Source organism: Nothobranchius furzeri, chromosome 14 (assembly GCF_043380555.1).
Source record: "Nothobranchius furzeri strain GRZ-AD chromosome 14, NfurGRZ-RIMD1, whole genome shotgun sequence".
In the NCBI taxonomy this organism is placed as follows: Eukaryota; Metazoa; Chordata; class Actinopteri; order Cyprinodontiformes; family Nothobranchiidae; genus Nothobranchius; species Nothobranchius furzeri.
Window position 1 is genome coordinate 28,031,595 of NC_091754.1, and position 25,170 is coordinate 28,056,764.

General features: G+C 44.0%; 1 protein-coding gene across 26 annotated transcripts in view; it reads right to left on the minus strand.

The window, feature by feature from the left end:
• Window positions 1-9,880: 9,880 nt before the first annotated feature.
• The window catches only part of lmo7a (LIM domain 7a), a 63,600-nt gene continuing 48,310 nt past the window's right edge, over window positions 9,881-25,170 (minus strand). For 9 of the 26 annotated variants that reach the window (XM_070544028.1, XM_054746727.2, XM_054746722.2 and 6 more), the window contains 16 exons: window positions 24,611-24,795; window positions 24,461-24,524; window positions 24,213-24,269; window positions 23,607-23,687; window positions 22,986-23,011; window positions 21,827-21,934; window positions 21,255-21,341; window positions 18,270-18,619; window positions 18,040-18,096; window positions 17,080-17,135; window positions 16,870-16,998; window positions 16,372-16,558; window positions 15,865-16,188; window positions 10,972-11,080; window positions 10,575-10,677; window positions 9,881-10,503 (listed from right to left, as the gene is read on the minus strand). In XM_070544028.1, coding sequence (XP_070400129.1) covers window positions 10,481-10,503; window positions 10,575-10,677; window positions 10,972-11,080; window positions 15,865-16,188; window positions 16,372-16,558; window positions 16,870-16,998; window positions 17,080-17,135; window positions 18,040-18,096; window positions 18,270-18,619; window positions 21,255-21,341; window positions 21,827-21,934; window positions 22,986-23,011; window positions 23,607-23,687; window positions 24,213-24,269; window positions 24,461-24,524; window positions 24,611-24,795 — 1,946 coding nt within the window. In that variant the 3' untranslated portion in view covers window positions 9,881-10,480. The remainder of the gene's footprint in view (window positions 10,504-10,574; window positions 10,678-10,971; window positions 11,081-15,864; window positions 16,189-16,371; window positions 16,559-16,869; window positions 16,999-17,079; window positions 17,136-18,039; window positions 18,097-18,269; window positions 18,620-21,254; window positions 21,342-21,826; window positions 21,935-22,985; window positions 23,012-23,606; window positions 23,688-24,212; window positions 24,270-24,460; window positions 24,525-24,610; window positions 24,796-25,170) is intronic. The other 17 variants (XM_015966021.3, XM_015966015.3, XM_070544037.1 and 14 more) reach the window with 15 other exon arrangements.

The following is a 25,170-nucleotide window of genomic DNA, read 5'->3' on the forward strand; positions in this document are numbered from 1 at the left end:
CAGCACTCATGCACGGTCACTCCCCATCTCTAAAACCTGGAGACCATGACCCTTTACTTGGGTAAAATTTAACAGTTCAGATTTGTTTTTGTTAGTCACACCTACCAAACGCTCACATAACCATGAACCTGATTAAGAGTTTACTTGGGATCATTCAAGATCAAATCCAGTGTTCACAAAGGCATTTAATGTAACAAAACAACAGTAACCAATCTTTTAAACTTGCATCCTAATTAGAGTTTTGGTTTGTTTGCATGCTTCTGGCTTAAGTTCATTTGGTTTTAGGTGAGTTTAGAAGCCTTTGAAACACTTTTTAGACTTGTGTTCCCCAATTCTAGTCCTGAATTGAGCTCCACTGCCCTGCAAGCTTGAATCACCATGTCATCAAGATCTGTGAAAGCTTGTTAAAGGCATATTTAGCAACATTTTCCTATTTTAAAATTATTTTCTTGAGCTAGTATGTGCTAAAATGATCCTACAGGGCTATTCAATTCCAGGCGTTGAGGGCCGGTAGATCAGTAGATGATTAACAGGCTTCTGCAGAGCCTGATGAGCTGCGGCACAGGTGATTCAACCTGAATCTAATGTGTTGGACTAGAGAAACCACTAAAAAGTGCTGGATACCGGCCCTCAAGGCCTGGAATTGAATAGCCCTGCTTTATAGGGGTAATGAAATGTAACTCAGACCCCTGCTGCATCCTGTGGCCAGAATATCATATTTGCAACTTCAGATCTTCTCGATCGTGAACACAGCTGATTTGCTTGATTTAGTGACGGGCCGCTCCTGTAGACACTAATGAAAGCTGGGGAGACATTTCAGTTTACTCAACTGGCCACTCCTGAACATTTGCTACCACAAACTCCTTCTAGCCCAACCATCTCAAGCCCTACTGCATAATTTTCCTATTTTTCCCCTGTCACTGAGAACTATGTGTCCAAGCTTCTCACGTGCAGCCGCCCTACTACATGCCCACTCGACCCCATTCCGACTAAGCTGCTCCAAGCTATTGCTCCTACAGTAGCTGCAGCAGTCACACGTGATCAATGCTTCACTGACATCTGGTACATTTCCCACCTCTCTCAAGCATGCTCAGGTTAAACCGCTGCTAAAAAAACATCTCTTCCTCCAAATCATGTGGAGAACTACCAACCTATCTCTCTCCTCCATTTTCTGTCCAACATCATTGAAAGGGTGGCTTTCAAGCAGATCACAGAATACCTCTCACAAAACTGTCTGCTTGACCCTTACCAATCTGGGTTCAAAAAGGGCTACTCCACTGAAACTGCTCTGTTAGCAGTGACGGAATCCTTAAAAGAAGCTAGAGCGACTGCAAAATCCTCAGTGCTTATCTTGTTTGACTTATCGGCTGCATTTGACACTGTCAACCATGGCTTCCTTTTGTCCACACTCTCTAGCATGGGCATCACAGAGAAAGCACACATTTGGTTTGAATCGTACCTCACAGGATGATCATTCAGTGTATCTTAGCTTGGACAATCCTCTACCATGCACCATCTTGCCACAGGAGTCCCCCAGGGCTCTGTACTAGGACCTCTTCTCTTTGCCATGTACACCACCTCACTGGGTGAGATCATTCGATCACATGGCTTCTCCTACCCCTGCTATGCAGACAACACCCAGCTCTATCTGTCATTTCCACCGGATGACCACACTGTCTCTGCACGAATATCAAACTGTCTCTCTGACATATCAAAATGGATGAAATCCCACCATCTCCAGCTCAACCTCTTTAGAACTGAACTACTTGTCATCCCAGCAAAACCATTCATACAGCATAATATCTCAATCCAAAATTATTTCCTATCTCTGGCTCCTTCAAAGGCAGTTCGAAAACTGGGTGTTGTGATTGATGAACACATGACCTTTAAATATCATGTTGCCTCTGTTTCTCGTTCATGCCGCTTTGCGCTGTATCACATATGAAAGATCAGACCATACCTAACACCACATGCCACCCAGCTCCTGGTGCAATCTACTGTCATTTCCCGCCTCGATTACTGCAATGCCCTTCTAACTGGTCTTCCAGCCTGTACTGTGAGACCTCTTCAAATGGTCCAGAACGCAGCGGCGCATCTGGTCTTCCATCAGCCAAAAAAGAGCACACGTCACCCCTCTGTTCATTGAGCTCCACTGGCTACCACTAGCAGCACGCATCAAATTCAAATTGCTAACACTAGCATACAAAGTCCGAGATGGTACGGCTCCCATCAACCTGAATCCTCTTGCAAAGGCTTACGTCTCGGCCCGGCCGCTCCGGTCATCACAGGATCGTCGGCTAGCAGTGCCTACACCATGCTCAGGACAATCCAGACTCTTCTCATGCATCGTTCCACAAATGTGGAATGACCTACCAAGCACTCCCAGAACAGGGGCTTCCGTTTCAATTTTCAAGAAACTCCTGAAGACCCTGCTCTTCAGAGAGCATCTTCTAAACTAGAACCCTCCCTGCACCCGTCCCCCTCTCTACTGTCCACTCCTTGTTCTCTCCTCTCCATGATTTATCATGCTGCCTCGCCGCCACCTACGACTGACTGGAAATTGTTTGTTGTTGTTATTGTTAATGTTGTTGTTAGCCTCAAGGGCAACATGCCGATTATCACTGGTAAGTCGCTTTGGATAAAAGCGTCTGCTAAATACATAAACATAAACATAAACATTTCAGCAGTGACATTAAGGCAGCAGATCCCAACTCTGATCCTCAAGGCACAATGTCCTGCATGTTTTCCTTCTTGCCCTTTCAAACACCAGTGTTTCCCTGCTGCCACACACCTGACTTAAATGAGTGATTAAAAGGCATCTGCAGCACTTGATGTCCTCCTGAGGAGCCCATGTAAATCAGGTGTGCTGAAGTAGAAACATGGAAAACATAAATGTGCCATGAGGACCAGGGTTGGCAAACACTGGATTAAGGTGTTAAGAAGACAAATGCACAGCGAGGAGTTAATTTTAACTTTTTTTACTAATGGACACTAGAGGGGGTGCTGAAAGCAAGCCATAACTGCACATCCCTTTAAAGCCGCAATAGCAAATCTGTAAACAAGCTAGCTTTTAAACTCAAACATGGTCATGGAACTCTCACCCCTCCCATCAGCTATCGTCCCCAGGCCACATCCGCCTGATACCGGAACCCGCATTGCCAGAAGAAACAAAAGTGCGCTAAACACCAGTTGCTTTTTTATAGGTCAAAAACGTATTTTGTTGTCCGTGACTTCAAATGGTGTTTTTCTTTTTGGGACTCCAGTTTGTCCTAAAGTTGAAGTGGTAGCAGCCGGCTGTTTCTCCTTCTCTGATATTATTGAATGGAGAACCTCTCACACCAGTGGTGTTCTGTTGCTCAATGCACGAGCACAAACAACAACGAGAGAACCACTTAAATAATAATTTTTTCATTTTTTAAAAATCTTTACAATATATTTATAGCTGTACTATGTTAGAACCTTAAGAGGCATGAAAAATATTTTGAGCTAGATTGTTTAGCAGATTTGGCATTCTTGCTTTAATTGCACAATCACACACACACACACACACACACACACACACACACACACACACACACACACACACACACACACACACACACACACACACACACACACACACACACACACACACACACACACACACACACACACTTTCCAACTTTTGTTTTTAACACTGACTGACAGATCTACCAACCTGTACAGCATATTCTAGCCCCTTCATCTCATTGTTTGTTTATTTCCTGATTCAAACAATTATGTTTTTGGTGATGTTTGAGTAAAAAGCTAGATGTTATTACTTTACATTTCTTATTTCATATTGTTGATATATTATTACATTACACAAAACTTAATTTACTGGAAATGAATACAAATTTTAAAAAATGTCTTGGCCTTTTTCTTGTTTTAGCCTAAAATAAACAAAATAAAAAAAGTTTAGACTAAAAGTCGAGTGATGCAGACTAGTACAGACAAGTGAGAGGTGGTGAAGGTCAGGTCATGCTTTTGCCTCTTTAACCTAACTGGCAGCTAAGCTGCAGCACAGCTAAACCCTTTTGTTCACAACTCGATAGATACGTTGTCTGCCGTTTCACACAATATCACTGGATGAAGCTGACCTTTTTTGTGAATGACTTTTTTCAGCTGCTACCACGCTGATATTTTAGCTCAAAATTCGTAACACGTCATATTTAGCTGTGGGAGCTATCTTTAATTATGTTGACTCCAAAAGTTAATCAGCTGCATGTTTGTGCAATGATTACTCACTGAGTCGTATTAGAATCCAGCCTTTGGTTCATAACATAGTTTGCTAACAAAGACACACGTGCACACACACATGCACACACACACATTATTGCCTACTGCTCAAAGGCAAAAGTATTAACATTTTATTAACTTGTGAAAAAGCTCATTGGACTTCAAGAACAGGACTTCCTGTTTGGAATCAAAATGAACATTTTAATTAAGCCAAGAAAAAAAAATTAGTTTTTCCAACATATTGAACACAATAATTCTAGAGATGGAGCTGAAACAGTCTGTAAGAAAACATGATTCTGTGTGTGTTATTCTAACATTGTGATGAGTGAGGAGGGTGACTGGAGATAAGGCGGCGAGAGAAGGTAAAGGTGCATAAAATGACATGTTTATTGACTTTGTCGTGATATTTTTGGTGTTCTGTCAGCTGGTGTGAGCGAGTGAGACTGTGAGCTGAAGGTTGTCGCACGCAGATAAAAACACAGCTTCCATTCCTCTCCACATGTCACAGAAAGTCACCTGCCATCAAATAAAGGGCGGATGTGAGTTTGGCATCTTTTTAAGTTTTCTTCTGATAAAATTCAAATTAACTTCAGTCCCAGCTGACGTGTGAACATGAAGTAGTGTTAAAAGACTGGGGAACTATGGAAAAGGTGACATGCAAGCAAATGTGCTGCAGCTGTGTCTGACACACACACACACACACACACACACACACACACACACACCTGTTGTTGCTTTAAAACAACGCAGCAGACAGAGTATAGATGGTGCAGCAGCAGGCTCAATAGTTGAGAGGTAAGCAGAGTTACAAGTGGATGAATTTGATATAACTCAGCCTGGGTAAAGTGTTGCTCTTTTCCCATTTTTCGCCCGTTCCGAACACACAAAAACAGCAGAGAGAGAGCACAGAAAACACTTAACGAGGAATCTGTATTCTGGCTCATGCTCAGCGATAGTACCGAGGCAGGATGAATTAATATCAGGACAGAAAACTTGGTCCCCTGTCACCCAAGGCACAAAGCAGGCTCAAGCATATCAGGGTGCCCCAGCTGTGACCATGCAGTCTTATCATTTTAGAGCCATGTAACAATTTCCACACTTCCACTTTCTTCCAAGCCAACTGGCAAAGCAACTCAAATGCATCTTATCTTCAGTAATGTTTCTCCTTCTTCAGCTGCTGCGTTTAAGACATAGAAATAAATAAGTATGTTCTTTAAGGTCACATGGAGTCAATCTGTAAAGTTATTATTCTTTTCTTCACCCTGGGTTCACAGTTTCTTAAATAAAAAAATGTTTTCTTCTCTGGAAGACATGCAGAGAAGAAATAGCTCTATTTTGTCCACCAGTCAGGCAAAGGAAGGCTCTGACAAACATCTCATATTTACTCTGGACCACTTTAAAGCCCCTTATCATGGGACAAATCCAGACATATTAAAAGCCAAACCAACACATCCCCGTTATAAGGTTGAGTCTCTTTTGAATGGGCTCTGCCCTTTTGTGAGTCAGGGATTAGAGGCAGCATTTTTAATGAAGACAAGTAGGGATCTAAGCTGATCCTTTCCTCATTGCTCGAAAGGTCACAGATCAATAATTGCAATAAAAGTTGAGATAAATATGATCGTGCTCTTGGAGGTGATGTAATAATTTGTATTTAATCAACAGAAAAAGTCACCTGTGACCTGCTTAATCAGAAAGTTCATGGTGCTGTTTATTCTGAGTGATAAGGGTTAGGATAGTTTCTTCTTCTGGTCTTTAAACCACAGACTGGGTGTTCTGCGTTCACTAATGGAGGAGAATAGGAGTAATACTAAATTCATTTTCAGTACAGTTTCCAAAATTAGAGTCATAGCTCTGAACCATCTGTTTCCTTAGCTTCCAACAGTTGCAAATTTCTGGGATTCTTAAAGCTCTGTGCCATCTGTTTTCAAACATGCAGTTATTGAACCTGTCCTTTAAAAAACAAGTTTGGACACATCTCAGCCTAAAAATTACAGACCCATTTCTAAATTACCCTTAGTCTCTAAAATATTGGAAAAGGTTGTGGCAGAGCACCTGACAACTTTTCTGGAACTACACAACAGTTTTGAGGAATTCCAATATGGTTTTGGTAAGAAGCATTCAACAGAAACAGCTTTGCTTAAAGTTTCAGTGACGGCTGCAGACAACGGGGAATTCACAGTGTTAGTATTGTTAGATCTTTCTGCAGCTTTTGACACTGTTGATCACAACACCTTAATTAACAGACTTCGTGACTCGGTGGGGATCTCTGGAACTATTCTAGACTGGGTTAGATTGTACCAGCCTGTTCTGTGGGGTACTCCAAGGCTCTGTTTTGGGTTCACTGTTGTTTCTATTGTACATACACCCTCTTGGACAGATAATTGATTATTTTCATAATGTCTCTTATCATCTATATGCAGATGATATTCAGCTGTACTGCCGTTTTAAGGATTCTGATCTCTACAAACTGCTTGTCAGAAATTCTTGTAAACGGGAGCAACGGGCAGCGCGTGAATTTCATGAGCAATCCGCTTCGCAGCGCCTCGAAGCTGGTGTGTTCTGGGCATTACTCCACTTCCACTTTCAGTTTGAAAAATGCATCAAATGCTGTTGCCTGGCAGACCGAGAGGGAGGAGCCGCTAACAAATACACACACACAAGCTCACATCGACATTGTGACATCATAATGTACCGCTGGCATTATGTGTACCTCTAAGCCAACAGCGGTGGAAATTTTAAATTCAAATGTAGTACTGAGTTTTTACCTGAAGAAGGCGCAACACAGACAGTTTTAGGCAGAATATCAAAATTTTAACTAAGATGCACTAAAGTGCCAAATTATTGACTACATGTGTCTAGCACAGTTAGACATTCCTTTATATAGTTTATCCGCAAAAAAAAAAAAATTGATTTGGGGGTGACTTGCTCCTGAACATGGCTTCTTCTTCCTGAGTAAGTGAGGCAGCTTCGTAGGTAGAACCTCATCTGTGTTTGAACTGTTAAAGGGGAGTTTTCCTCTCCACTGTCGCTACATGCTTGCTTAGTAGAAGAAGAATCTTTTATATAGCACCTCTCAAGATAAAAATAGTGAAGTGCATCACAAGAACAAAAATAAATAAATTAAAAAATGTGGAAAAACATTATTGAAAAACATAAAAATTGGGAAAAATAAAACGTGATTAAAAATGAGAAGGAAGGGAAAAAGAAAATGAATAAGAAAAGGTAATCGGTGGATCCTGTGAAAGGCAGAAATCGGTAGAAAGAGCAGAATGAAGAGAAGGTAGTGATGAAAAATCAACTGAATCAACAGATTTCTGCTGCTTTTTAAAGGAGAAAACTGAGTCACTGATCTCAGGTTCAGGGGGAGACAGTTCCAGAGTCTGGGGGCCACAGCAGCAAAGGATCTGTCACCTTTGGTCTTTAGCCTGTTGCTGCACAACCAGTAGGCTTTGGTCACTGGACCTCAGGGACCTGCTGGGGGTGTAGGGACTGAGATCACCAATGTAAGATGGTGCTTGTCCATGTAAGGCCCTATAGACCAGAACCGGGATCTTCAAGTGAACCCTGAAGTTAACCGGCAGCCAGTGAGTACGGGGATTGCTGTCAAGTCACCAACTTGAAATCTGCTGGGTAGGACACTCTAACTGGCATAACGAACTGATCTCTGTGCAGTGATGAGGTGGTTTAGTTGTACTGTTTATTTCAAAAAGTGCCTTGAGATGACTTGCGATTGGGTGCTATATACATAAACAGAATTTGTGTGTTTAGCCATGAATCAACAAACACCTTCTCATCTGACACAATTTGTGTTTCCATTAAAAAAATAGCCAATAATCCAATAATAGCTAATTTAATCCCTGTAGGTGGCACCATTTTACCGTCAACATGAAGTCTAAAAGCAGGTCTTTGGAGACAATTTGTGCAATTAAAGGACTATTTATAGCATGTTACACTGCAGGTAAGTTGGTGTCTGGATTTTGTAGAGCAGGTAGCATCTGCAGTGATGCGGGCGTTGTACCGATCTGTCGTGGTGAAGAGAACTGAGTCAGAAGGCAAAGCTCTCGATTTATCGGTCGATCTACGTTCCTACCCTCACCTATAGCAATAAGCTTTGTGTAGTGACCGAAAGAACGAGATCACGGATACAAGCGGCAGAAATGAGTTTTCTCTGCAGAGTGGCTGGGCTCTGCCTTAGAGATAGGGTGAGAAGCTCGGTCATTCGGGAGGGGCTCGGAGTAGACCCGCTGCTCCTCCGCATCGAGAGGAGCCAGTTGAGGTGGCTCGGGCATCTGGTCAGGATGCCTCCTGGATGCCTCCTTGGTGAGGTTTCCCGGGCACGTCCAACCGGGAGGAGGCCTAAAGGGAGACCCAGGACACGTTGGAGGGACTATGTCGCTCACCTGGCCAGGGAACGCCTTGGGATTCCCCCAGAAGAGCTGGACCAAGTGGCTGGGGAGAGGGAAGTCTGGGCCTCTCGACTGCCCCCGCAACCTGAATCCGGATAAGCGGAAGAAGATGGATGGATGGAGGATGCATCAAAAGTTTGGACTCTTTGTAAATTCAAAAGCAGACAATAGCTGAAGACAGAAGGTGGCATCACATTTTATTTTTCCTTAATTAGAATAAAAATCTGCAGTTTGATTAATTATGGCATTAAATAACTATAACTGTATGTGTGGTAAGACAACTTCATCTGGTTTTATTTTGAAGTCAAATGAAATTCTTATACTGCCCCCTTCAGGGCAGTCCGAGTTAGACTAAAAAAGATCATTCTAGAGAAGCTTTGGTGTTGACATTGAGTAGATTGAGTGAATTGAAGAGTAGGATTTTTCCTTGATGTTGCTTTACGGCGTGAGTGCATGAAGACAAGTCCTCTAGAGCAAGAAGTTATATTCAGAAGGACGAAATAGGCCAATCCAAGGGCTTACCATGTGTCTGCACAGTAAAAAGCTGAAAGTTGGCCATGACATATTTAATCTGTGAGGCTTTAAACTGCGCTTGGCTCTTTTCAGACTCCGTACCTGATTTTTCTTCTCAAAGCTTTGTATATAAAATCTTTATGCCACAAGAGAGCCAAGAAAAATCCAAAAAAGGAACCTAAGAAACTGAGATGCTTGCCTGCAGGGGCTGCTTGTGCTTTACCTCCAGAATACAAAACTGAGCATTTCTCGGCTCCGTTTACTTATATTGCCGGAATCGAGCTCATTTCCACCGGGGAAATAAGGACTACCTCTGACCTAGCAGTTTTAAAAGCAACCGAGAGCTGTAAACTAAACAATCAGGTGTATGCTCTCATATACGAATATTCGATCAGTGTCTGTAAAACTATGACACGGCAGAATGTTTTAGGCCAAAAAAATCCCATCAAAGGATAATCAAATGTAATGCATGCACATCAAATAAAAAATGCATGATAAATTGGCTTGGAAGGACTCAAAGAAGGCCGGGTCCTCTGAACCTTAACACAAAAGCTCATTGAAATTCCTTTCATTATGACTGTGGCACTACAGTGGAAAAAAAAGATGAGAAATGATTTCTGATAGCAGAGGCAGGAGAGGCTTTGCATCATAGACATATAATTATGCAACGTAAACGATGGGACAATAACACACACACGCAGGAGAAGCATTTAGTCATTTATTTACAATCTCGTCCAGTATTACGTCTAATCTTACCATGAAAAATGCTGTCCAAGCAGATGTTTTGTCTTTTAAATATGTTGTTTCAGCTAAAAATGGTATTTACTTCTCAGCTACAAATGCAAAGCCCCATAGATATGACAATAATACGTTTTATTTAAAGTTGTGTTAACACCACAAGACTCCGAGGGAAAAGAAAAGCAAGTTCCTGCAAGGTCCTATCACAGTAACTAAAGCATCGGTCTAAATGGAAAACAAAGATTTTTCCGCAGAAATCTGGCAGAGGTTTTAGTTTTTGTGTAGTTTATTGGCTAAAATGTTTAAAATGCAGACCTCCTGCACATTTTTTTGCAGTTTTAGTATTTGACACATTGTAGAGACACAAGAAGATAACATGTTTGAAATAGTTTTCCATTAACACCCTGTAATACCGAATACAATCCTCATTAGTGAGTTAAATGGGGTTCCTTAGAGGCCTCTAACCAGGGATCATGGTCATCTGCAATGGCTTCACTGTTCACTTTAAAGTTCATGGGTTGTTGTCACAAGTGGTCTCCTCGTCAATCTGCTGGAGCACGCTCACGTCAGATTGATGTTGGCTGGCCACCTAAAAGACAGCAGCGGTTAAATCAAACTCCACCCCCACCCCCCACCCCCCACCCCCAGCTGGATACTCACTTTTGAACCGCACGTAGCAAGAGTTGCAGTAGAGCTGTTTGTTTCGTATTCTGACTTCAGCCCCGGCTTTGGAACCGCCGAGGTCGCACTTACAGTCGATACACTGTGTGGATTTAAAGAAAAGAGGGTTAAAGAGACACACACCTGGGTAAAGTGCATAGTGTCCACAGGAGGAGTGATGAAGATAGAAACCAAAAACCTTTTGATTGTGCAAAAGGAAAACAGACAGGATGCATGAGATCTGATCACAACCTGAAGGAAACATTTTAAGCAGAGTAGCTGCAAAGGAATCAAGGCCTTCCCCGTGTTAGCAGAACAGGAAGAAGAAAGGTGGGTCGATCAGGTTAGTGTCCGAGGATCAGCCTACAGGTGCCTCCGACGGGCGGCCCACTCTCACCTTAAAACAGCCCAAATGATAACAGAGCCCGAGGGACTCGATGATCATGGCCGCTCCCTTTCCCAGCGGGGTGTCACAGAACGTACAGATTTTCTTGCCACTCACTGACCTGGATTACAAAACGTACAGCTGTGATTGACAGCTATGCACACGCGATCGGTGCGTGTGTGACCGCGCGCATGCACAGATCATAGAGACTTAACTCAGACTTTTTCCAGTTAATATCTGTGACAATTGCTAGCCTGTTATGCTCATGTTGGTGCAGACACTTTTATATAAACACAAGGCAACTTCCAGGAAGGTGTGATAGTGAACACTGATCAACATCAACACAAAAACATAGAAATGATGAAAGGACTAGGTTGCTTCGGGACTGCTTAACAATCACTGCCTTTCATGCAAGAGCTTTAAACTGAGAAGGGATTTCCTGACCAAGATTCTGGTCCTCCATAGGAATTCAAGTCATTTAGATAGGAGTACCTGCAGATAAAACATCTCAAAATAACATTTTATTATTATTATTATTATTTTATATTGAATATTACAGACTATAAGAACAATAAAATAACAAGTTAATGCGAGGTTCTATTGAGGATCACAGTGAGGGAGTTTATCTACACAGATCTATTCTTCAAACAGATGTCTTATTATAATTACCAGTCTGTTTAATACATATGGCTCTGGGCAGACATACGTAGACACCTTGTGGATTGACACCGTTTATTGGAGCTGGCATAAAAACAGGCTGCCATCTTGGACGGGTCTCCATTTACTCCCAGTGCATTCATTTCTTCTGAGGAAGGTGCATACCCAGATAAAAACACATTTTACTATGCTTTTTCACAAAGTCAGACACATAGAATGGCACGATAATTACAATATAGATGTAATTAACCCGGCGGTCTGATCCTCGGCTACAGAAGCCTGGCTCTTGGCACATAGAATGTCACCTCTCTGGTGGGGAAGGTGCCTGAGTTGGTGTGTGAGGTTGAGAGATTCCGACTAGATTTAATCGGACTCACCTCAACGCATGGCTCTGGCTCTGGAACCGGTTTCCTTGAGAGGGGTTGGACTTTCTACCACTCTGGAGTTGCTCCCACTGAGAGGCGCCGAGCAGGGGTGGGCATACTAGTTGCCCCCCATCTTGGTGCCTGTACGTTGGGGTTTACCCCAGTGAATGAGAGGGTAGCCTCTCTCCGCCTACGTATGGGGGGACGGGTTCTGACTGTGGTCTGTGCTTATGCACCAAACTACAGTTAAGATTACCCCCCCTTTTTGAAGACCTTGGAGGGGGTGCTGGAAAGCGCTCCTTCTGGTGACTCCCTCGTTCTGCTGGGGGACTTGAACGCTCACGTGGGCAACAACAGTGAGACCTGGAGAGGTGTGGTTGGGAGGAACGGCCCCCCTGATCTGAATTCGAGTGGTGTTTTGTTATTGGACTTCTGTGCCAGCCATGGATTGTCCATAATGAACACCATGTTCAGACATAAAGGTGTCCATATGTGCTCTTGGAACCAGGATACCTTAGGCCGCAGCTTGATGATCGACTTTGTTGTTGTTTCATCTGACCTGCGGCCGCATGTCTTGGGCACTCGGGTGAAGAGAGGGGCGGAGCTGTCAACTGACCACTACCTGGTGGTGAGTTGGCTCAGATGGTGGGGGAGGATGCCAGTCAGACCAGGCAGGCCCAAACGTATCACAAGGGTCTGCTGGGAACGTCTGGCAGAGTCTCCTGTCAGAAGGAGATTCAATTCCCACCTCCGACAGAATTTCCGAAATGTTCCGGGGGAGCCAGGGGACAACGAGTCTGAATGGACCCTGTTCCGTGCCTCCATTATTGAGGCGGCCGACCGGAGCTGTGGTCGCAGGATTGTCAGTGCCTGTCGTGGTGGCAACCCCTGAACCCGCTGGGGTTACTATGGTAGAGGTAAAGGTAGAACCAGGTTAGGGATGCTGTCAAGCTGAAGAAAGAGTCCTATCAGCTCTTTTTGGCTTGTGGGACTCCAGAGGCAGCTGATGGGTACCGGCAGTCCAAGAGGAACGCGGCTCAGGTGGTCGCCAAGGCAAAAACCCGGGCATGGGAGGAATTCGGTGAGACCATGGAGCAAGACTTCTGTACAGCTTTGAGGAGATTCTGGTCCACCATCCGGCGCCTCAGGGGAGGAAAGGAGTGCGCTACCAACACTATCTATAGTGGGGACGGTGTGCTGCTGACCTCTACTCAGGACGTTGTGGATCGGTGGGCAGAATACTTCGAAGACCTCCTCAATCCCACCGTCACATCTTCCAGTGAGGCAGCAGAGTCTGGGGACTTTGGGATGGCTTCTCAAATCTCTGGTGCTGAGGTCACTGAGGTGGTTAAAAAGCTCCTCTGTGGCAAGGCTCCAGGGCTGGATGAGATCCACCCGGAGTTCCATAAGGCTCTGGATGTTGTGGGGCTGTGTTGGCTGACGCGGCTCTGAAATTTCGCGTGGATATCGGGGGCAGTCCCACTGGACTAGCAGACCGGGGTGGTGGTCCCCTTATTTAAAAAGGGGGACCACAGGGTGTGTTCCATCTACAGGGGGATCACACTCCTGAGCCTTCCTGGTAAGGTCTATTCAGGGGTTCTGGAGAGGAGGGTCCGTTGGATTGTTGAACCTCAGATTCAGGAGGACCAATGTGGTTTTCATCCTGGTTGTGGAACACTGCACCAGCTCTATACCCTTAGGGGATCATGGAGGGTGCGTGGGAATTTGCCCAACTAGTCTACATGTGTTTTGTAGATTTGGAGAAGGTGTTTGACCGCGTCCCTCGGGGGGCCCTGTGGGGGGTACTCCGGGAGTATGGGGTACCAGGCCCTCTGATTTGGACTGTTAGGTCCCTGTATGACCGGTGTCAGAGCTTGGTCGGCATTGCCAGCAGTAAGTCGGCCTCGCTCCCAGTGAGAGTTGGACTCCACCAAGGCTACCCTTTGTCACAGATTCTGTTCATAACTTTTGTGGACAGGATTTCTAGGCGCAGTCAAGGTGTGGAGGGCATCTGTTTTGGTGGCCTGAGGATCAGGTCTCTGCTTTTTGCAGATGATGTGGTCCTGTTGGCTTCATCAGAACATGATCTTCAGCTTTCGCTGGAGCGGTTGACAGCCGAGTGTGAAGCAGCTGGGATGAGAATCAGCTCCTCTAAATCTGAGACCATGGTCTTGATTCAGAAAAGGGTAGAATGCCTTCGGGTCAGGGATGAGGTCCTGCCCCAAGTGGAGGAGTTTAAGTATCTCAGGGTCTTGTTCACGAGTGAGGGAAAACTGGAGCGTGAGATCGGTAGGCGGATTGGTGCTGCATCTGCAGTGATGCGGGCGTTGTACCAGTCTGTCGTGGTGAAGAGAGAGCTCAGTCAGAAGGAAAAGCTCTCGATTTACCGGTCGATCTACGTTCCTACCCTCACCTATGGTCAACAACTTTGGGTAGTGACCGAAAGAACGAGATCGCAGATACAAGCGGCCGAAATGAGTTTTCTCTGGAGTGGCTGGGCTCTCCCTTAGAGATAGAGTGAGAAGCTTGGTCATCCGGGAGGGGCTCGGAGTAGACCCGCTGCTCCTCCACATCGAGAGGAGCCAGTTGAGGTGGCTCTGGCATCTGGTCAGGATGCCTCCTGGACGCCTCCCTGGTGAGGTTTTCCGGGCACGTCCAACCGAAAGGAGACCTAAAGGCAGACCCAGGACACGGTGGAGGGACTATGTCTCTCACCTGGCCAGGGAACACCTTGGGATTCCCCCAGAGGAGCTGGCCCAAGTGGCTGGGGAGAGGGAAGTCTGGGCCTCTCGCCTTAGGCTACTGCCCCCACGACCCGACTCGGGATAAGCGGATGAAAATGGATGGATGGATGGATGTAATTAACTCTCCCACTATCTTTATGAGTGACCCCGCGAGGAAAGTTGACCATTGAGCAGGATTGATGGTTTATCCCTTGAGGTCCACCTGGCAGGGGTGAGGTGTTGCTCACTCCTCACCCCTGCCACATGGACCCAACCTGCTCAACGGCCAATTTTCCTCACGGGGTCACAGCATTCAGGACAGTGGGAGGGTTAAGCAAAAATAAATCAAAATATAATATCCCAACAGGTAGGCTAGAGAAGTCAATAGTAATCCCACATGATCTGTTTTCAATAGTGCGCCGGTTGTTGCAACCGCAGGCTGCATAAAAAACAGGAACAGCTGCTCACTCTGCATCGACTCTAGTTGGGTTTGAAGAGTAAGGAACCCATCCAAAATGGTGGGAACGCTCTCCAGCACCCAATGGGGAGTCTACGTATTCATGTCAAGAGTTCTGGGCAACAGTTGTTGCTTTTGAACGCTCTATAATGACTAGGATCTACAAACACCAGCAGCTGACTGTTTATAAATGACATTTGAAAATGCTTTTACAAATGTAACTGAAACCAGAGAAAGTTCATAGGCAGCTCAATGCATTGCTTTGATCATTTATCTTTTGACGGATTATATCTATCTCACACACACACACACACACACACACACACACACACACACACACACACACACACACACACACGTAAAACCATCAACAGCAGATCAAGAATCAGACTCTGGAGCTGATCACACACTGATCACTAACATATGCTGTGCAGGAGAACCGGATCTGAAATGAGCGCAGGACGCACCTAAAGGTCATTTAAGGTCAAGACAATATTGCTAGTCAAACCTTAAAATTTACATTAAACATTACAAGTTAAAATAATAAAACTCCATCCTTTGATCCATGAGAAGGAAATTCTCTGGACAAACATGCACACAGAAATAAAAACATCACACAGAGATCTAAGAAGCCCTTTACAACCCAGCTGGTTATTAGCAGCTTGTTAGGAGGCTTAAGCAAAAGCTGTTTAGTTCCTTTTACCTGCTCTGCTGCTGAGGAGCACCTGCCTCGCTTATGGGGTCCGGAGAGGTGATGGGGGGTGGAGTAGAGAGGGAGGGGCTTGGCTGGGACCAAGGGGACGAGTTGGTTCCTGTCCAACCTCGGAGGGAGCCTGTGGAATGGGAGGAGGGAAGAGTGGAGGAGACGGGCCGCGGGGCTCCTGACCCGCCCGTGTAAAAGGAAGTGTTGCTATAGAGAGCTGACTGAGGTCGAGAGTAGTTCTGGGCAAAAGAGCTGCTCCTGGGGGTCCGAGACGACGAGTGCCAGGAGTTGGAGGAAGCATCTAGGTTGTCGAGAGATTCACCTCTGCAAAGCACCCACACCCACGTTGGATTGTTAGTCAGAGTATTCAAACCGTCCGGCTTCCCACCTGCCCAAATCTGCGGGTGTCAGTTTGGTAGCTGGAGTGTTGAATGGTTTAGTTTTTACACCCAGAATATTAGTAGTCAAGTTAACCAACACACCACTTCAGAGATGGGGGTCATTTACCTGCGCATTGGTGGCACGTCGCTGTCCTTACTGTTCACCGTGCTGGCGGAGCGCTGGCGGATCCAGCTACCGTCTGTAAGCAGCGGCGTCTTCTTCTTCATCTCGTTGAGGATCTGCTGCCGATCCGCCTCAGCCTGTGAGGAGGGCAGCTGGGCCTTCTTCTCTGTGACTCCAGCCCCTGTCACTGCTTCCACAGAGGGGAGAATCAGAATAACGGCTCTAAGTAAGAATAAAAGGAACCGCATCGAGAAGAAAAAACAATTGTAGCGTTTGGGCAACCCAAACTAAAATCAAATCATTCATTGATCCAAGAGGAAGCTCGCTGCAATCACTGGGGAATTGTTTGTTTCACAGAGAGACGGCTGATTTGTTTCTTTTTTGGTTGGTCAGCTCCAAGTCAAGCGGCTGCACATTTTGATTTAGTGAAATGACAGTCTGATCTGCTGATCATCAGGGATCCAGATTAAAAAGCAGAGTGTCTTCGGAGGCGAAGCCCACCTCGCTTTGACTCATTTCTCATCTCCCACTCCATAACAATCCTCAGACTTTGAGCCTGTCTGTCACGTGCAATCCTCAGCTTCTCCCTCTGCAACCACTGAGTCGCACCCTCTGGCTGCTCGTGTGCACCTACAGCAGGGCACAGCCTGGAGCGTGGAGTATGTGCAACAACAGGAAGACAGTACTGGACACTAAATCAAGAACACTGACCTCCCTGCTGAGGTTTGTCCTCTTCATCGAGCTGAGGAGATGACTGGGATCTCGCCCTAATAAAGAAACAAACATACCAACAAAAAGCTTATAAAGTCATGAAAGGCACAAGGCAAACATTCATTTAATCACAGCTAAAATGACTGCATGTATTTTTCTGTATGAAACCCATTATTGAGCCTACAGAGGAAATTCTCATACAAATCTATTAATATACATTAAAGGGATTTAATTGTAGCTATTTTGAAAAGTGTTTCTGTGTAAAATGACACATATTTACTTTCATATCCTGTGTAAACAGCTGAAAAGGCTTTGTTTGGTGAAATTGAGTTCTACAGGACTGGGATAGGTCCGAACACAACCAAGAACAGAGGATCTTGCAAAAACACTTCATGCGAAGAATTTACAAACTTCTACCATCCATCTTGTGCTATTTCAATAGAAATAATAAACTCCTTCACTCTGCTGGCCACCTAGGTGCGTGCTCATGAATGAGAGGAGCTGCTTCCAGTCGTAATCATGGAACGCAGAAGTTGCAATGCATTTCTCTGCCTCTAGATGGTGCCCTCTGATGTGTATGCTTGTAAGTAACCCTGTAAATCAGTGTAAATGTATCTAGGATAAGATACACAAACAGTTATATCAAACAAGAGACTGGAGGTGTTGAGGTAAGGTCGAACTAGCTGTTAGCTCATCAGTCCTGTCAGATGCAAACTCCATTTCTCCAAACTGAGGCCAATCAGGAAGCAATTAGCAATGGTTCACTTTAGAAACACACTTCAGAATGGCTCCAAATAACTCATTTTCTGACGGGTTATGCATTAAACATGTTCACGGCCAGGTGCTGATGTTAGATTATGAGACAAACACGCATGATGCAGGAACAGGTGACTCATATGATGAGGTAACACTGGTAGTGACTGCATTTAGACAAACATGTCTGTCCTCTCATGCACTGACCTGTCTGTAAAGGACAGAGGATGCTGAACGCTATCGAAGCCGTGGGAGGTGCCAGACCTTTGTTGCAGAGCAGAGTGAACACAGGTGGGCCGGTTAGAGCAGGAGGTTAAAGCACATTCAGATGTATTAGTGGCACTCATGTTAATGTAAGCAGTAAAGCCTGTTAAGTGTGTGATTATCAGTATGATGGTCACACGTGTGTGTACAGGAGGAGCAGAGGCTCTACTGACCACTGCTGCTCCAGGAATCTCGCTCTTCGCTGCTGCTCAACAGCTTCCTGTCGCCTCCTCTCCTCCTCCCTCTCTTCCTCTCTCCTCCTTTGCCATCTCAACTCCTCCTCCTCTTTTCTCATCCTTTCCTCTTCCTCCTGCATCTCTTTCCTCCTTCTTTCCTCCTGGAGTCGCTGCAGCTCTCGCTCCTCCTCTTCCCTCTTTCTCCTCTCCTGCTCCTGCCTTTGACGCTCCTCCTCCAACTTCCCTTTTTGCTCTTCTTCCTCCCACAGAGGTGTGGGCCGGTGAGCTGAAGATGGGGGCGAGCGTGGGCGGATACTGTGGCTGTTCACCTGGAGACTCCCTGGCTGCTAGTGAGGAAGGTGAACAGAAAAGAGGTAGCATGATGTGATTGAGCAGCTCCACTTTGCCAACATCTAGGAGGAACATTAGCCAAATAGAAAACTCCTTAAATCTACACATAAATCTCAGTTTTTACCTGATAAAGCCCTGCTTTAAAAAAGTCACAATCAAGATTGCATGGCAACATAATCACTGTATAATTATACGATTTAAATTCATCAAAGCTCTTTGGATACATCTGGATGAATCTGGGTCATAATGAGTCACAACTAAGTTCCACTTTTTTGTATTTTTCAGACAAGATTTCAGGCATAAGGACCATATCTACAGCCAGAGGCGGTTTTACCATTAGGCATAGGTCGGCGGCCGCCTGGGGCCCCCTTGTGTTGGGGGCCCCATAGCCCTGACCGCCGGCACCCCTCTGTTAATGCCACAATATTCTTATTACCAGCCTGTCACCGCAGACAGGATTGAACATGCGCACTTCTCATTACCATAATTCCTGAACCGTTCAAGATATCATTAAAATTCTAAAAGTGCTGAAAAGATTAAAAATGGGGCTTTTCGTGCATATACAATACATTACGGTAGCCACCGGGATTCCCTGTCTTGAGCGCAACGAGTCACAACACAGATTCAGAGATGTGCTGAGTTTGTCATCCAAAATGCTTTGTTTTATAACTTTTGAACGGCTGATCAGATCCAAATAATTCCAACGGTTCCTAAAAGTACATAACAGCAGCTTTCCAACGATCTATAGCATGAAGCAATCAGAGTTAGGGAAAATATCGCTACGAGGGGAAATCCTGCTGTACAGCCTGATTGAAACGGAGCGCAGCACCGCGGTGAAAGCGTATAACTGAACGGGGAAGCTAATCAGCATAAAAACCAGCATGAAATTATGGAAATGCCTCAAAGAAAATCAACACGATCTACTAGGTGTCCCAGAAGGCTTATATCTGAAGACGGTGACCACGAAGAAGGACAGATCTCCAGTGAACCAGGGTATGACCGTTTGTTCAGTCTTTATTTTTTTATTTGAACAACCCTCAACTATTTGGTAATTGTAAGATTCAGCTTCATTCCAGCATTATTTATCTTTTTACAATAAATAATTATTTTTGCTAAAACAAAAGCTTTTGGTATAGCAGTGCACGGTGTGCAAGAGAAGCACCCCATGGCAGTGTGAGGTGTGCAGGACTCTGCCTGCAGCTGGAGAGAAACTGCTTCAAGGACTACCACATCAAATAAAAACGTCTGAAAGTTTACAAAAATAAATAGTCTTAAAAACAGCTAAAAATGATACCAAAGTTCACATTTTTTTTAAGAATAGATGCATTACAGTTCAAAGTTTAAATTGTTTGCCCAGTAATTTTGAAGTTCCTGTTCAGTAATAAATGTAAAAAATTCAAATCCGTTTTTTGCTTTTTTCACTTTTAAGCTGATTTTTTAAAGGCTGTAATAGAAATAAATTCTAAATACAAACCATACACTAAAAGCTGAGGTTGTTCTGAAAAAAGGAGGAGTTACACACACTTTGCACTTTTTATTACAATTTTACAGCCATAAGATTAAAAAACTGTTATAATTATGGTCATAAGAGGGTTATTAATAGCCTGGCAAGCCAGACTAAATAAATATATTATTTAGTCTGGCAACGCTCCATTGACGGCTCTCGGTTGTGGGGCGGGTTCTACCGTTGTCTTTCAAATGATCTCCGCATTCCACTGGACAATGAATGTGACATACTCTTGTTTCACTCTGTTGCATCATCCCACCCACCAGACATATAGAGTGACCTGATTGGTCCACAAAGCGGATAAAGCGCTGTGATTTGTTCACTAAGTAGATAGAGCACTATGATTGGGCCACCATTATGGACCAATCACAGCTCTTTATGTGTTTGAAACCCCTCTAGAGAGCTGTGATTGGCTAGCCAGAGTCCTGGCAGGAGCTGTGGAGGTTCCAATGGAGCATGCCTAGACCATTCTTTGCAAAGCAAGAATTTGGTCTAGTTCACTAGGCTAGGTTATTAAGACTGTGATGCACAAACAGGAAGGGATTGGTAGTCATTCCACTCCAATCCAGTTGGTGGCGGTAATGCACCAAATTGTTGTTTGCCAAGTGCCATAAGACCACAAATAAGAAGAAGACGAGAGGTGGCAGCATTCGTAACAAACTCAAAGCGATTGTCAAAACATAAAGCATGAAATGGAGTTATCCTAGTGGCTCCAATAAGAGAAAGAAGCAGCTTGCTTCATAAAAGCTTTTATTTTCACTTCTGAAAGTGACGTCGTTTCTCGATGTAAACATCAATAGGAAGCAGAAAGGAAAGACAATGGAAAATGTTTCAAGGGAGGAAAACATAGACCAAAATGGAAAAAAAACAAAACACAGGAGCACTGACAGGAAGAAGAAAGCAGAGCAAATAAGGCACTCAAAGGGAAAGAAAGACAGGAAAAAAGAGGAGGACTAATAAAAAGGGAAAATAACTCATGTCAGAAGAGGGGTGAGTTTCGCAAATCCAGTTAAAGGTAAGATTGTCGAAAATTTAGTGGAAGGGGCCCCATGTCTGTGTTCGCCTTGGGCCCCCAAACTGCTAAATCCGCCCCTGTCTACAGCCCATTTAAATACTTTCATTACCTCTTGTTGGCCCACGCTGGTTGATATCTCCTGCTGAGCCTTGAGCCACTCCTCCTGCAGCTTCTCCTGGTCACGCCTGTATTTTTCCTGAGAGTGGATGCACGTTAAATGTCACTTTGCTCGATGCACACGGTGCCGTCCATTGTTTAATCAGACAAAAATGCATCTAAGTTACACATTTTTTCTCTAAGATGAAACACTTAATAACTTTAAAGCTTTGTGGATTTTACCTGTATTGTTTGGAACCAACTACATGTGAACGTATTATTCTGAAACAAACTGTTTATGTTGCCAGAGAGACATCTTGTTTATTCAGGACAAAAAATAAATAAAAGCTTGATGCATCAGCGCTCTGCAGAGCTAACTTTGATCTGAATCCAGAAATAAAATCCAAGTTTCACAAACCAAGTATTATTCATACTGGACGTGAGACTTGAGATGACTGAACTCTTCTCTGATTTGCTGAAAAGTCTCCATAGTGAATCTTTAGTCACTGATAAATTAACAAAGACGTACAAACAGCGAACTGAGTGCAATGCAAGATGTTTAGAAACAACCTGCTTTCTTACTACCTGTAGGAGGCGCTCTTGTTCCTTTTGCCACTTCTCTTGTCTTCTGCGCTCTTCTTCTGGGTCCCAAGACCAGCGGCTGGAGGATGGAGTGATGACAGGAACAGGTATCTGGGTGGGAGAATACGATAAAATCAGTTGCATAGCTCAGTTTGTACATTTCCTGCAGCAACAAACAAAACCTGCAGATTATTTCAGTCAGGTCTTAATATTACTGACTCATCAGAAAGGCCGCATATAAAAACAAGGATGCATGATAAATATCTCAATCCTGATGCTGAGCTCTGAGGGCAAGCAACAAAGACAATTAGACTGGATTGAAGTGGATTATTAGTTTTTCTGTCGCCAATACCGATATGCAGAGGTCATGGTCAGCAAATGACCGATATGTGCTGCAGATTTTCAGGGCCTCATCTAGACTTTTCCACCTTACTTGCATGCTAAATGTCACAAATATCAGTTGATACACACAATTTCTGAAGCCGAATCCGTTTTTGAACATTGAATTTAACAAACTCTTAAATTAGATATCTTCCTAAAAGTGATCAAACAAACTGACCAAATATTAAATATTAAAAAAAAAAACCTGGCTAAATAAAAAGAAATTTTTGTTGAAATTAATTTATTAATTATTTATTCAGGAACATAAATATATGTTTAAATTCTGCAGCAGCACCGAGCTGCCTGGGGATGTGCCTGGCATTAAATCAGCTTTACTGAAGAGGTATATCAGCCGATGTCTATATGTAAAAATTAAAAAAAATCAGCCGAGGAGTATGTCAGTCTACTCCTGTACTCTGGATTTAATTAAAAATAAAGCCTCAGAAAAGCAGACCTAAAAATAAAACAACATATGCTGCGCATTTAAACTGTTCATTCAGCCTTATTGATAAACCTTTACACCGGCATCATATTAACACTTCAAACTATCTGAAATGTCCCTTTAACCTCGTGAAACACATGCAAAGACAGGAGCAAACGCTGGGATGGTGCATCGTTTTTAAAGCTTTATTTAATCTTAAATTTTGAAAAACATGCTTTCAATCAGCTATGACCTCTGTGAGAGCTAAATCGTTGGGTCTGGGTGTTGTAATGATTACATCATGTTGTCATGGTAAAGAGGCAAATGTTCGAAAGACAAGAGTGACTTGTCTGTACTCACATCTGGCACCGTGGACTCTGATCCTCCTGGGAAAGAAACATCCAGTCAGTACCTGAGGTATGCACAAGAAGAACTCCACACGTTTGCCCCAGAGCTACAGACTATATAAACATTAACGTAACCTCAAGTCAGTTGATGAATCATTTTTTTAATTAAGTGTCAAATCGTAACAGTAACTGATGTTTTCTGCAAGCTTCATGACAAAACTTCCTTCAGGAGTTATTGATTCTCTCCATACTAGATTATAAACATGTTGACATTTACGGCCGATGTAATCCCAATCCCTCTTAGAGGGGAATCCACACATTTGATTGTGAAAACAAGATTGAGCTGAAATCAGACGCATGCATGCAGTAATGACACGAGCATGGAGCAGCCAGTCTGAAACAGGGGCTCTGGTGCATCCACCCCCAGGTAAGCCTTTAGCTTCAGCAAAGAGAAAAGTGTGTCAAGCTTCATTCAATATCACCGCAAAAGCAGGAGGATTCAGACGCTTTGCTTTTGCAGCTGGTAAACTGGAATAATGTCACTCTGCGTCAGACCAGATTTTTTTTTAAATGTTTGTTTTCAGATAACTAGATTGATTTAGATTCGGCAGCATGTCAGAATCCCAGGTTTTACCAGAGGTGAGAAGGTCACTGCGAACATAACCCCGTTTACCACAGAGGAAGACCAGTGCACTGACACTGGACCCTGAGTCGCCTGAGGGAGGGAAGGGGGACATCACATGGGTCAAGCTTCACCACTTAGGCTTTTGAGAATTGAACAGTGCTTTTTCTACACTGCAATATTATGTTGAAATTAGTTGTGTGTGTGTGTGTGTGTGTGTGTGTGTGTGTGTGTGTGTGTGTGTGTGTGTGTGTGTGTGTGTGTGTGTGTGTGTATGGTCATGTATGAATGATGTGCACAATATATGCATATATATCAAATGTAATGACTGTATGAGATGCGACCCCAGGAAGAATAGCGGCTGTATGTCAGCAGCTAATGGGGATCTTAATAAACAAACAAACAAACCACCAGAACCGAACAAGACAAAAAACAAAGACAAATGGACCTAGAGAGGAATTCTGACAACTTGCAACCAACTGAATGGAACACAAAGCTGTAAATAACAAGGAAACATGCAGCTCCTACTGAGAAACACAGAAAAGAGCACATAGAAACCAGCCACCAGAGTACACACAAGTCAGAGCCACCCACAACCCATCACTCTTTCTTTTTTACCTTGCTCAAAAAACTCTGACCTCCGTTTTAAGTTTTTCAAAGACATTGGTTCTGATTCTACATGAGAAAATGGAAAAACAAGATCAAATAAGACAAGAGAAAGGATTCTTTTATCACCACATCAACATAAGTAACAGCAACAGTCACCTCTATGCTTACTACCATCAGGAGGATTCATTTCTTACATACCTTGTGTCCCAGTCAACAAACTGACCAGAAATAATCTGACCTTTCTGTCTGCTCTTTACCTTTGTTCCTCATGGTCACTGATTCCTCTTGGAGATTGCCATTAACTCTGTTTGAAGCCACATCCTGCAGAGAAACGTCACAGGGTGTAAACTCATTAAACAGTCCTCTAACCAGTGATAATACTGGAACAATAATAAAAAGGACCTTACCACCAGTAGAGGAGTGGGAGCATCCTTGGCTGGTCCAGTTTCTGTGAAACTGAGTGAGGTGAAGTCCAGGCTGGAACTGACGGTCTTCGTTTCAGGGGTACCTAGAAGTATCGGATGATCCGTACTGGTCAGATTGATGGTCTTATGGCTTTTAAATGGCAGGGAAGGCTGATCTCTGTCCCAGTCTGCATGCAGTCAATGCAACAGGCAACAACAGAAAAAAAAGATTGTGCAATTGCACATAAATGCATGTTTTGTGAATGTTTATGTCAGCCCCAATACTTCCACACACTAAGCAAGGGGTGGGGGTGCCAAGGTGTTATTGTAGAGAGCAGCAGGGGTGACAGAGAAACCTTCCCCAGCCATGCAGCCCGTTAAAAGCTTCGTAAACCCAAAACCTCTAGACCTTCCTAAGCTGTTAAGGAGTCCAGATAAGCCCCGACTGTGCCTTCACTTTCTAAGGAAACACTGAACAACATGGACCTGAGCAGGTTAGCTCTCCAAGAAATGAAAAATAAGGTAAAACCAGCAAATTTAAAAAATGACCAGTGAAAACAAAA